This window comes from Channa argus, chromosome 11 (genome assembly GCF_033026475.1).
Source record: "Channa argus isolate prfri chromosome 11, Channa argus male v1.0, whole genome shotgun sequence".
Taxonomy (NCBI): Eukaryota; Metazoa; Chordata; class Actinopteri; order Anabantiformes; family Channidae; genus Channa; species Channa argus.
The window spans coordinates 6,325,599-6,338,149 of NC_090207.1; the positions used below are offsets into that span (position 1 = coordinate 6,325,599).

Consider the following 12,551-nt stretch of genomic DNA (forward strand, 5'->3'; position numbering starts at 1 on the left):
CTGCAGTGGAGTCTGTACCTGTTTTTGTTTTGTTTGTCTGCAGAGCTACTACTTTGCAGTCACCACTGCAGAAGCTTGTCACTGTCAAGTCAGTAAACCTTACAGTGCTACTTGTTAGGCTCTAAATCCGACATTATCTGCAAGATGACCACTATATCTCCACTGCTACTTGCATCAGAGACGCAGCACGTTTATTTTTTCGTGACTTGGGGGCTGTGAAGGTGTCAGGTGACGTAATGGGAATAGACTAAGTGTTTATTGAACTATAATCAACCTGATGAAAAGCTGTGCTTGCATGCAAATACATGCACTGCCTGAATCAAATTATCTGATAGCCATCTCTTTTTTTTTAACTAAAATGTAGGCTATTTAGAGTCTGAAAAGGTCAACTAGATGTTTACGGTAAATCTATGGGGGGAATGAGAGCTAGAATAATGAACTTATTATTTATGATGTGAAGTGACTCTTGAGCCGTACTTAAAATATTTTTATGTTTAAGGTGAAAATATTTGCTGCTCTTTGGCTGCAGCCGATGCTAAACCTAAGCCAAACAGTAAATGTTCTGATATAAATTTTTCAGGGAGGGGCAGATGTCACCAGAGCAGTGGCAGAGGATGTATGGACGCTGCTCTGGAAATGAGGTCTACCACATCCGCTTGTGTGACAGCAAGTTTTTTGGAGAGTATGATGGAAAAAGCTTTGCCTATGCCTCCTTCCTTGCTCATAAAAAGTTAGTTAAACTTCATTGAATTGCATTATAATGTTTGACTTCATTACTGTACCTGTTAAAGCCAAAAACCATTTTGACCTTTGCTTACCTGTTCCCCTGTGTGTAGGTATGGTGTGTGTTTGATTGGAGTGAAGAGAGAGGACAACAAGAGCATCCTCCTGAACCCTGGCCCCCGCCACATCATGGCTGCCACTGACACCTGCTACTACATCAACATCACAAAGGAAGAGAACTCTGCGTTCATCTTCAAGCAGGAGGAGAAGCACAACAAGGGCCTGCCTGTCACTGGCCTCTATGATGCCCCCTCCAGGCTGCCTGTGCACAGCATCATCGCTAGCATGGGTGAGAAACTGTGTTTGGAAGTAGAGAATCTAGTGATGAGAAGGGGGAGGAAGATGGCATATAATTTTTTCAGGTTACAGAAGGATGCTTTGATCTGAACTTGATTGGTTGAAAGGGTTTTTCATGTAAGAAGAGAAAATGGCCAATGTTCTTTACCCTAAATTGCACACACTGAACCTTTCTGAATGGTGGCTGCCTTGGTGATGCTGTACGCTTTCGCTGACACTTACGCATGAATCTTTTCTTACATTCTTTTTTACTTTATTGGCTGACATTTTTGTGTTGTGCTTTGTCTTTGACTTGTAAAAGTTGATCAGGCCACTTCATTTGGTAAGTTTCTGCATGATGAATCACTTTTTTACTCTTACTATTGACACGCTTTTCACACTACACGACACCACAACACTTAAGGTTTAGTTAGCTTTTATTAGTAATAAAACCATATTTTCATATAAAAGCCAATATATGTAATGTACATATATCATACATCATATTACAGTATAAAAAGCTAATGTGATGTATGTTAGGGACTTGAATAAACACAGTGGCAATACTGTTTGCATGCCATTTGATGTAGATCATAAAAAAAAGTATGTTATTCAGAAAGCAGTACATTTTCACCTTAAAGTCAGTCATCTGCTCTCAGGGTGTTATAGACGTGTATGGTTAAGATGCTGAACAAGCTAAATGGGGACTGATATTTAGTGTGGATTAAAATGTTAATGCATTTACCGCATTCACAAGACGTGCAAACATTTAATCTGTTCACATTTGTCAAATTGCAGTGCATGCTCTTTCTTAAAGGCCTTAAAGTGTGCAGCTCATACAGTAACCTTGTGTCATTGTCAGGCACTGTAGCCATAGATCTCCAGAACCCTGAACCTGCAGAGGAAAGCGGCAAACTTACCTTACCCACAGAGAATGGTGCTGGAAGTCGCAGGCCAAGCATTGCACCTGTCTTAGAAATCGCAGACACTTCTGCTATTCTGCCTTGTGACCTCCTCAGCGATCAATCAGAGGATGATGCCAATCAATCAGATGAAGAGGGCTCTGTAGGATCAGAGTAAGTGACATGTCTGTAATTAAAATGCATGAAAAAAGGGGCTTACATGTCATTGACTCTAAGAGGTTTGATGTGTTTTTAGTTTACAGGCTGGGCTGTCTTGATACGAAGAGATACGATCTCACATCACAAGTGTCCTGCATTCTAAACTTGATTGATGGCCCCTATCCCTCTCTTTAATGTCTCGGTGGTTGTACGAGAGGAGATGGATGGGTTTGGAATAGGCGTGTAATCTGTGTGTCATGATGGGGTACAGTGCAAAAGGAGCAGTGATAAATGTAAATGTCATGACGGGGAGGTCATCACTTCTCCTCTCGAGTGAGGCTGAAATACGGTGCACGTACATTCTTCACGTTGCATTGCTCATCTGTCAGTTAGGGAGCTACATAGTCGTCACAATAGCTCAGCAAGTCAGAGGAATTAGTTTATCTTAGTAACTTTGTTCTTCTCTTTTCAATCTGTATGTGGTTTTCATGCACTTGTGTCTCCCGTCTTTACCTCAGCCCACATCTGAGTCCATCTGAACAGCAGATGTAAGAAACAGAGGGTATCATAAAGTTGGACATGACACAGTCCTCTTAACCTTTAAATCTCTATTGCTGCATCCTATGGTGCTTGAATAGTTTTTTCTTGAAGTTGACAGACACAGCACTTGGGAGGAAACTGCAGAAGACTAGCGTAAAGCGGAGTACCACAGTGCCATCATGTGGTGATCACATTATAGGTGTATCTGTTAGCAAAGTCTGAAGCTCCTTAATTGGCAAACTAGAAGGGCACTGTGAAACTGATTAGGGTAATTGCAGCCGACACATTGCAAATCACAGCACACGGAGGCAAATTTGCACTTGTTGCAAAACAAAATGGGACCTGAGTGAAACTAACAGACTACAAAAAAAAAATGTAGTTGTTGATGCAGTAATTCTTCACCAGTAATAAATCCTGAGGTCTTATTACTAGTCAAAAGTGACTACATTAAAAACAGCTGCAGAATCTGGCAGTTGTTCACAGTGACATTTGGTATAAAATGATGAAAATTGTAACTAAATATAAAATTATTGTGAAGTGAAAAGTAAGTTCCTAAGTTATGGCCGTTAGGTGTATATCAGAAAAAACTGGTTAAAAATCACGAAGTGATTGAAGGAATCGCTCCGTTCGGATAAGGACAGCATGATTGAACATCTGATATCTGCACAATGTGTTATGTTTCACAGGACTTTTTATTTTTTTCAAAGGTTTTTCTTCTTTCTTTTTTTCATCAGTTTTGTGAAGGGCTACCCTCCCAACTCGCCCTACATCGGCAGCTCTCCAACTCTTTGCCACCTCCTACCACAGAAAGCTCCGTTCTGTTGCCTTCGCCTTGACAAGGTGAGTTCAGATGCAGGAAAGACACAAACGGCACAAAATTAAACCACAAATTCTTACTGTAAAATTAGAGTGAAGCTATATTTTATTTATACTTTCTAAATTACAATGATTTAAGAAAGGCATATACTATGTGTTAGTAATCACAAGATTAATAGAGAAAGTGCCAATTTCATAATACATTGCTACAAATATTCTCTACTATAACTACTATATAATTTATGATTTAGTTTTTATTACAATCTTTAAAAATAAAACAAATTCTATAATGTATAAATATTTAATGAGCTGGTACCATCTATTTCAACTGACACTCCACCTCCCCACTTCCCTTATAATCAGCTATGTATCGTCTAATTTTAGGAAGCTAAGAGGGAAGTTTTCTGGCAGCCGATTATATAAAAAGAATTGTTATGGTCAAATTTGTATCTCCAAAGAGCGGAGTACAACCAAGGCCTCATTAACTCCCTATTTATCTTTATCCAGGGTTGTACACATAATAGCTTTGAGGATGCGAAGGCATATGGTTTCAAGAATAAGCTGATTATAGTGTCCGCAGAGATGGCGGGAAATGGCCTCTACAACTTCATTGTCCCTCTGCGAGCATACTACCGGCCCAGGAAGGAACTCAACCCCATCGTGCTGCTGCTGGATTACCCGTAAGTCCTCCGAAATTTTTTTTCAAATCATTGTCTGTTTTTGTTTTTACTGTGCTGTAAAAGTATGAGCCTTCTAATATTACATACATCAGCACCTCAAATATCACACATACTTTATATGACACAATAACGTTGCTTCCTACATGGATTCCTACATGGATGTCTACACGTTTGTGCTTTTAAGGTAGTAAAAGTGGCACCAATAGGAACAAATTAAATCATTCTATAGCACTGAGAAATTAAATATAGATTTTTCCCTCTAGTTGCTAAATAAATGATTCGTTAATTGATTTTAAAGAATTTTTCCCCAACCTCATCAGCAAGGAAAGGAAATGACACCAATATCATAATCTGTCACTAGGGTTTTACAAAATTAATTAGCTCATTCATGATGTTTCCCGTTTCCTTTGCAGGCCGGACAACCACTTCTTAGAGGCCATTTGTTGCTTTCCAATGGTTTACTTCATGGCTGGCACCATTGATAAGTATGTCAGATTTGATTAACTAATTTAATGCTCATTTTTACCTCAGTGGAAATTTCTTTCTGAGTTACTGAGAGTCATTACAAAAAAGAAAACCACTTTCCACAGGATGTTCAATGACGGAGTAGTTTTTGGAAAAGTGTTTACACTAAAAAAAATAATGAGAATACAATAACTATTACTGATAAATTATGATTGCTGTCACAAGTGGGGATACGACCAGTCACATTCTGAGATAATAAATACTGTTCTCTGAACGGACCAGCTTGGACAACCTGCTGCAGTGTGGCATAATCTATGCCGACAACTTGGTGGTTGTGGACAAGGAGAGCACCATGAGCGCTGAGGAGGACTACATGGCAGATGCCAAGACCATTGTTAACGTTCAGACGATGTTCAGGTAACAGAGCGAGTGCTTTACTGCATCAAATATGTACTGCACGCCTCTTGATTAACTTCAGTAAAACATTTATCAGTGCCACACGGAATTTTCCCTTCCTGACATCTCTCCACTTACATCCCTTTTATTTTGTGTCCTCTTTCCCTGGCTCAGATTGTTCCCCAGTCTCAGCATCATCACCGAGCTCACACACCCGTCCAACATGAGGTTCATGCAGTTCAGAGCCAAAGACTGTTACTCACTTGCTCTCTCCAAACTGGAGAAGGTGAGTGTGATTTGACATAAACTTGAGAGGTTTAAAATCTGCCACAGCCTGATGTATAAAATCGTCCAAGTAGGTCTTATATTAATCCGCTGCTCCTGTAGTCAGTAAATAGGGACTGAGAGTTATCATTGTAGTGTGAAATTAAATCTCCCGTCTATAGACACATGTATGGAAAAGACTTGTTAAATGTTGACTTTCATTTTCACACGTATCTTCTTAAAGATGGAGTAAAAAGAGTTATAGTTCAGTAAGCAAAACTCTGACATTTTAATCATCTTGCTGCACTGTTTCTCAAACCTCGCTGTGCTACTAATTTCAGATAGAGCGTGATAAGGGCTCCAACCTGGCCTTCATGTTCCGGCTGCCATTTGCTGCAGGCAGGGTGTTCAGTATCAGCATGCTGGATACACTGCTTTATCAGGTGAGATAACAAATGCCTGGGAATGAACTACAGTCCTCTATGGAGTAAGTCAACATGCATCAGATACACCTATTCAACTGCTCTTTACCAAAAAATATCTAATCAGCCAATCGCACTGCAGCAACTCGGTGCATTTCGGCCTGCAGACACAGTCGAGATGACCTCAACTTCAAACTTGGCATCACAATAGCAAGAAAGATGTTTTAAGATGCGTTGAATGTGGCAGGATTATTGGTTCCAGGCATTCTGATCCAAGTATTTCAAAAACTGCGGATTTGCTGGGACTTTTACCGTCTCTAAGGTTTATAGAGAATGGTCTGAAAAAGAGAAAATATCCAGTGAGTGCCAGTTCACTGGGCGAACAACAACATTGGTGATGCCAGAGATCAGAGGAGACTGGTTTGAGCTAATGGAAGGGAAACTGTAAGTCAAATGGTAAATGGCCACATATATAGTGCTTTTTTTCCAAATCGCTTTACAATGTTGATTTCCATTCACACACGCACTAATACTTGTTAACTACAATAAAAAAAGAACGATCCCCAAATCACTAATTAAGCAGAAGTCATTGCTCTTCTCTTATTCACTGCTGCCAGTGCTGGTCAGTGTCACCTCTCCACATGAGGATAAAATATATAGAATATTCCTATTAAGAAAATGTTTTAAAAAATGTTACATACTGTAGCTTCAGGTTTAATTCACATTCTTATTTCTGCAACAATATGCTTTCACATATGTAGAAGAAAATAATGAATGAACTGTAAAAAAATATGATGGCAGGTGTAAAATTGCATTCTATAAAGAACATCTCATACAGGGGAAACTTGTCACAGTGTTGGATCATCTGTGAATTTTGAATAATTAAATAGGGTTTGTGTTCTCAGTATTCTCTCTGTTTTGACAGTCATTTGTTAAGGACTACATGATAGCTATTGCGCGGCTGCTTCTTGGCCTGGATACAACCCCTGGCTCTGGGTACCTGTGTGTTGTAAGTAGGAATGTTCGTTCATCTAAGCAAGTGATTTATAAGTTTGAGTGGAACAGGTGTGTGTGATGTGCATCAACATTCCTTCTCCTCAGATGAAGGTCACAGAGGAGGATCTGTGGATCAGGACTTACGGTAGACTCTTTCAGAAGCTGTGCTCCTCCAGCTCTGAGATCCCCATAGGGATTTACCGCACAGAGTCACACATGTTCTCGACCTCAGAGGCAAGTTGAGTTTGATCGGATTCTGGTTTCTAACACCTGGCTGTGGGTTTGGCTTCATATTTGGCGTCTGGCTTTGGCTTTGGCTTCTCTATATTAATCTTTCCCTCCTTGACTTTGTTAATGCCACAGTTTTTTGTGCAGCTTCAAAATAATTACATGGCACGTTATGTATAAGGGACAGACTCCACTAGTCATTAACTAAAGATACAGCTATGCTGACTAATGTTCATTTCCTACTGTGCAATAGTAAATAACTGATTAGTAAGTCCACTGTTTTTACAATTTTATGTTGTGGCTGAAGGCTTTTAGTCATTTTGTTTTTTTTGCTTTGAATGCCAATATCTTTCTGTTTGGATGTCTGTTTGTCCTTCTCGTATTTCAGTGCAAGGACAGTCATGCACAGGTAAGCTCTAGCTGATCTTGCCAGTGGAAAGGATGAAATATCTTTCTGGTATTTTGGCGTGTGGACTTTATCGCTATTATATCTTAAAGATAAATGTGATTTCATGAAAATAGCACTAAAGTATAAAAAGTAAGAAGCTTGCTTTGAATTTCTAACATATTTTCTTTTAATGGAGCAAAAAACAGGATGACACAGTCAAGACTGCACACACACACACGCACACACATTAGCACTAACACTCTCGTGCTACTCCCACAGTCTCAGGTGTCCATTAACGCGGAGCATGGCGAGCAGCAACGCGAGCGCGGGGAGTCCTGGAAGGAGAAGACTGCACACAGGAACTCCACCACGAGCGATCAGTCGGAGCACCCGCTGCTGAGGAAGAAAAGCATGCAGTGGGCCCGGCGCCTGAGCAGAAGGAACGTCAAACCATCAACTCGAGCCGAGCGCATCTCGCAGCAGAGACTCAACCTGTACCAGCGCTCTGAACGACAGGAGCTGTCAGAGCTGGTCAAGAATCGTATGAAGCACCTGGGCCTTCCCACTGTGGGATACGGTGAGTACGACAGCAGATGGCAACGTCTTTAGAGAAGTGATGGGCACTTGCTTTGTTATGTAGATGTTCACGTGTAATTACTTTGTGACTAAATGTAGTAATGAATAATTATTGTTTTTAATTTTCATTTCCTTTATAATTGCTTAATCACAACTAATTATAATATACCTGAATATTAATAGAAAATATAATGTTTGTTGCAGATTGGGGTCTCCATTCTGAAAAAAACGTCTTTAAGGTCACACCAGGGAAAATATGTAAAAGTAAATTATGAGTTAAACCTCAGTGGGTGAAGCAAATATGTGAGTGTTAAGTTGAGGAAACATCAGGGATAAGTTAGTTTGTTTATCAATATAGGTTAGTGTGGTTATATTGCCTTTTTAATATTTTACTCACCTGGTCATTCACAAATGTAACTACATTTAAAAAACACAGTATTTCCAGATTCTGAAATGTGACTATATGCTGCTTTTTACAATATTACCACTGTAAATTTATTCCCCTTTTGAGTTTTGGACATTTTATGTGTGATTTAGGTTGTAGCTTATAAACCATATTAAAATTAAGCGACAGCCTCTAGAACAACAAACAGTCATGTGTTTTAAAGCCGATTTACCCAAATGACTCGCATCTGATTGAGTGTGAAAAGTGTGAACAGCCCAAATATATATAACATATGGTCCTAGATATAACGAGTGTATGACCTCCATAATAAACAGAGTAGAATTATCACCTTTCTGACAGTTTCAACTTAAAAGCTGAGAAATTCTAAGATTGTAAGCAGTGCTGCTGTGTTGAACTGCATTATATTCTACAGGTGTACTACTTAAAGTGTATAGTGTGAGTGATCAATGCAAAAAGAGCCTCAATAGCTCCAACAATGTGCAGTCGATTGAAGAAGCTGGAGTTTAGGTGACTTTTGCTCTGCCTGCTGAGGTTTGGCCCGACCCACTGAACACATTTCTACTTTTAAGATCAGCTCCGTGTTTGAGATCCTCAAGAACTCCAATCTGTGTTCGTCACTTTATCTCATTTCATTTTCTATCAGGACGTCTTGTGTTGTGTTGTGTTTTGTTGTCAGTCTAGAAAATATCTTCAACATAGCCATCAACTTTCCGAAAACCTCATCAGTTTAACACTCATCAAACTCCTCCTCAGTGTGCCATAACTCATGGACCCCACTGCATATTCATGAGCAGACCCACATGTGGATGTGAACATGTCATGCATGGAGATGTAGGAACACTAAACCTCATCTCAGTTGCACTCCAGACTGCAATTGCCTGCATTCTTCTCTCTGCTCACTCTTTTACTTTAGCTTCTCTCCTCCCAGCTTTATGCTTGAAGGCAAACAGAATCATGCTCCAGATGTGTTGCACTTTCTAAATATGATATAACATTGATTAAGCGCATCACAGGGAGAACCCTAAAAGCTCATCATCGTAAGGATGCAATAATCCTTACGATGATCGTGTGAATAGTTTGGAAGTGATTCTGTGCCAAAACGGATGCATGGCCTCTTTGCATTGCTCTCACTTTTTTGAGTATTTAACTGCAAATGCCTTCACTGCCTGCCTGATCTTTTTATACCTCCTTTTTTTCTGCCCCCCCCTCCTCCTCTGTTCCTCCTCCTACTTTCTCTCTCTGACACTTCTGTCTTCCCTCCTTTTGGCTTTTAGAGGATGTTTCTAATCTCACTGCGAGCGATGTCATGAATCGAGTAAATCTAGGATATTTGCAAGGTAATTTGTGTGCTGTTTCTAACTTATTTATAACATGTGAGTGGCTACGTCCATCTTGTGGAGAAAGGAAAGTTGTCCTTTCACCAGCATCCATTGAAGATTAGTGCACTGAATTTATCCATAGAAATATAAAATACAAATATTCATTTGTAAAAGATGTTTTTTTTTTTTTTCACTTCAATTTTGATGATACTGTTCATTTTCTATTAATTACAATTTAACAAATCAGGCCATTGAAGTTAACAGTGAATGCCCTTGCTCAGAGTTGCAGGACATTTCAGAGCACCCATATACAGAGGGAACCAGGCTGTCAGGTTAGCTGGTTGACCATAGTATTGCAACTCTACTGCATGAGTGTGTGTGGATGTGCGCGCGTGTGTGTGGATGTATGTGTGTGTGTGTGTGTGTTTTTCCTGTCTGAATGAGTGGTATATCACTAGCAATTCTGTTTTGTTCTACTGTCTCTCCCTCTTTCTCTGGTCGTTTCTGCATTGTGTTCCCGTGAAGTGACGTCCCAAATGGCAAGAGTCCTGCAGGGCGTCAGAGTATGGCTTAAAGAGTGGAGCGGAACACATTCTGTCTGTGGATGGAAGGTTAAACATAGAATGTGCACAAGTTAATCAGAGGTGTCCTCATGTTGGAGATGCCACCCTGTTTTACCGTGTAGGTTTTTCCATCAGGACACCTCCCAAAATGTATTATGACATTGATATCATGGCCACAGAAGCCAAAAGGCGCCAAAAAAAAAAAGGTCTATTTGGTTTTTTAACAAACTCTTTGTAGAAATATGTTTCAAGTTAGTAGTGCGTAGCTGCTGTTGCTGCCTCCCATGAAGACTCATTGTGAGCCTCCACCAGTTGTGAAGATATATTTCCTTCAAATTCTTTGAGAGAATTTAAAATGATTTCTGCTTAATTTGTACATTTGGCAACATTACTCTTTATTGTAATTTGACACTAGCAGAGTGTAGCAGACGGTAAAAGAGTTTTGATTTCAGCTCTATCAATGTGCTACTTATGGTGAAACAGGACTATGATGCCAATGTGTAATTCCTCATCAGAAGTACCTGTACCCCCGGACCACCCCGGATGTGCTTCTGCAAGTGCATCTGGCCTAATTTTAACGTGTATATCTCCACATATTTGTATTTGGGAAAAAAAAGTAACATGCAAATATGTGATTTGTATATTTCCAAGCTACATTAGTCTGACCGCACAAGACACAGTGTACCCTCCACTAACTCCACTAAGTCAGATGTAACACCACCTCCTGCTGCTGAAAGTGCATGACAGCTAGTTAACAAGCAAGCAGAAAGGTCTGAATGGATTGCAGTAGTACTTGTTAATTAGTCACAAGTACTTCTAGTACCCATGCAAACCACCCGAACATCGACAATGTGTATAGTATAAAAATATACTCATAGAAATATTCCCCTTTTTTTTTTTTTTTTTTTTACAGTGATTAGTGTTAAATGTCACTTAGTTTAGTAAAATCTTCAAGTTATCATGACAGGGACTTAATTAGGTGAAGCAGGCAAGGAATTCATCGTTCCTTCAGTTTGGTGTTAACGCCAAAACTGGACATGTGAATGTCTAAGCGCTAAAGAAGAGCTAAAAGAAAGAATCCAGGAATAAAATCCTTCTCAACTGCATCATAACGAAGGAATCCTCAGCATACAGCTGCCCATTAATCAGAATTGTGTATTTTCTGTGGCCACGGTATGATCCATATTTGATGCTCTGAGTAAGGGGGGAAACAAATTGGTACGGCCCCTATAATTGCAAGCCTGTTTTGTCTCTACTTAGTAGTGATTTTTAGCATTATTGAATCAATGTAACCCGATTATGATGCAGCAGCACATTTACCTCTTCCACTCTCACACTCGCAATGCTTTCTGCTTCCCTCTGAGTTTGGTTTGAGTCGCTCTGCCTTTGGTCCAGTCTGACGGATGCTGGAGCATGTCCTTTGTGTCTGTGGGTGTGTCACACGTCCCCGGGGACGGGTTGTGGGGGCTGCGTGTCGTCCGTGGCATGGCAACCCGCCGCCTTACCGGCCTGTTTGGTCCAGTGTGGAATGCGCAGGACAATGAGGGAATGCGATGGGGATCAATATGTTGCGTAGCCGCGGACGCCGTCTGCATGTTGGCTCCATTCTCAAGCTGCGCATGGGCGCTGTTTAAGTCAGCAGGCAGCATGGGCCTCCCCCTTGTTCCACAAAGTGCCCTGTCAGTAACGGTTAGCCCTTCTCTCTCTTCCACCCTGCCTGGCTTTATAAAGGGCCACAAACAGGTGGGTTGTCATGGAGAGACGCGTGCCCTCCTTTCCCTTCCTCCGCCCATCACGCACTGCAAGTAGGAACCACGGACATAAACAAACATAACACACACTGACACATTATTAATGTTGAAAATAGTCTTCCATTATGATAACTGCCAATCCTTATACTGTTAATGGTGGTAGGGGGGCTGGAGGCGGGGGACAGCCTGGACAGGTTGCCAGTCAATTTTAGGGCCAACACAGAGAGAGACATGCAGACAGACAACCATTCATGCAGTTTACTGCATACAAAGGCTGAAAGAGAACTTGAAAATTAAACAATTTCTTCTGTAATTTATAAATATAACGAAACTCTTACATTTTTAAATGCTAACTCACATAAAACTGACTGGACAGCATAGAACAAAACGGCTTATTCTCACCAGTTTGTTAGTTTAAATGAGTTTTTTTACTTTCTTAAATTTGATGACATCACAGTTGTAGCAACCATCTCTGCAGTTTCCCTTTAACGGTTTAACTGTGATTTTCATACAACTTCACTTGGAACTATAAATGCATTCCTTTACATTTGTCGTCAGTCTTTTCGGGGCTTAGGGGGCTCATTTCCAGGTTAATGCTCTGTATAAGGGAGGAGGTCGAGG

General features: G+C 40.4%; 1 protein-coding gene across 24 annotated transcripts in view; it reads left to right on the top strand.

Annotated features, from left to right (window-relative positions):
- kcnt1b (potassium sodium-activated channel subfamily T member 1b) overlaps positions 1 to 12,551 on the top strand; it is a 62,718-nt gene that overhangs the window by 46,743 nt on the left and 3,424 nt on the right. For 9 of the 24 annotated variants that reach the window (XM_067520239.1, XM_067520245.1, XM_067520244.1 and 6 more), the window contains 17 exons: positions 581 to 730; positions 837 to 1,072; positions 1,382 to 1,402; positions 1,922 to 2,135; positions 3,395 to 3,500; positions 3,984 to 4,156; positions 4,570 to 4,641; positions 4,904 to 5,038; positions 5,192 to 5,303; positions 5,623 to 5,724; positions 6,629 to 6,712; positions 6,805 to 6,933; positions 7,316 to 7,336; positions 7,595 to 7,892; positions 9,572 to 9,634; positions 9,898 to 9,948; positions 11,911 to 11,922. In XM_067520239.1, the coding sequence (XP_067376340.1) occupies positions 581 to 730; positions 837 to 1,072; positions 1,382 to 1,402; positions 1,922 to 2,135; positions 3,395 to 3,500; positions 3,984 to 4,156; positions 4,570 to 4,641; positions 4,904 to 5,038; positions 5,192 to 5,303; positions 5,623 to 5,724; positions 6,629 to 6,712; positions 6,805 to 6,933; positions 7,316 to 7,336; positions 7,595 to 7,892; positions 9,572 to 9,634; positions 9,898 to 9,948; positions 11,911 to 11,922 (1,979 nt within the window). Of the gene's footprint in view, positions 1 to 580; positions 731 to 836; positions 1,073 to 1,381; positions 1,403 to 1,921; positions 2,136 to 3,394; positions 3,501 to 3,983; positions 4,157 to 4,569; positions 4,642 to 4,903; positions 5,039 to 5,191; positions 5,304 to 5,622; positions 5,725 to 6,628; positions 6,713 to 6,804; positions 6,934 to 7,315; positions 7,337 to 7,594; positions 7,893 to 9,571; positions 9,635 to 9,897; positions 9,949 to 10,141; positions 11,985 to 12,551 lie in introns of all 24 variants that reach the window. The other 15 variants (XM_067520255.1, XM_067520246.1, XM_067520248.1 and 12 more) reach the window with 12 other exon arrangements.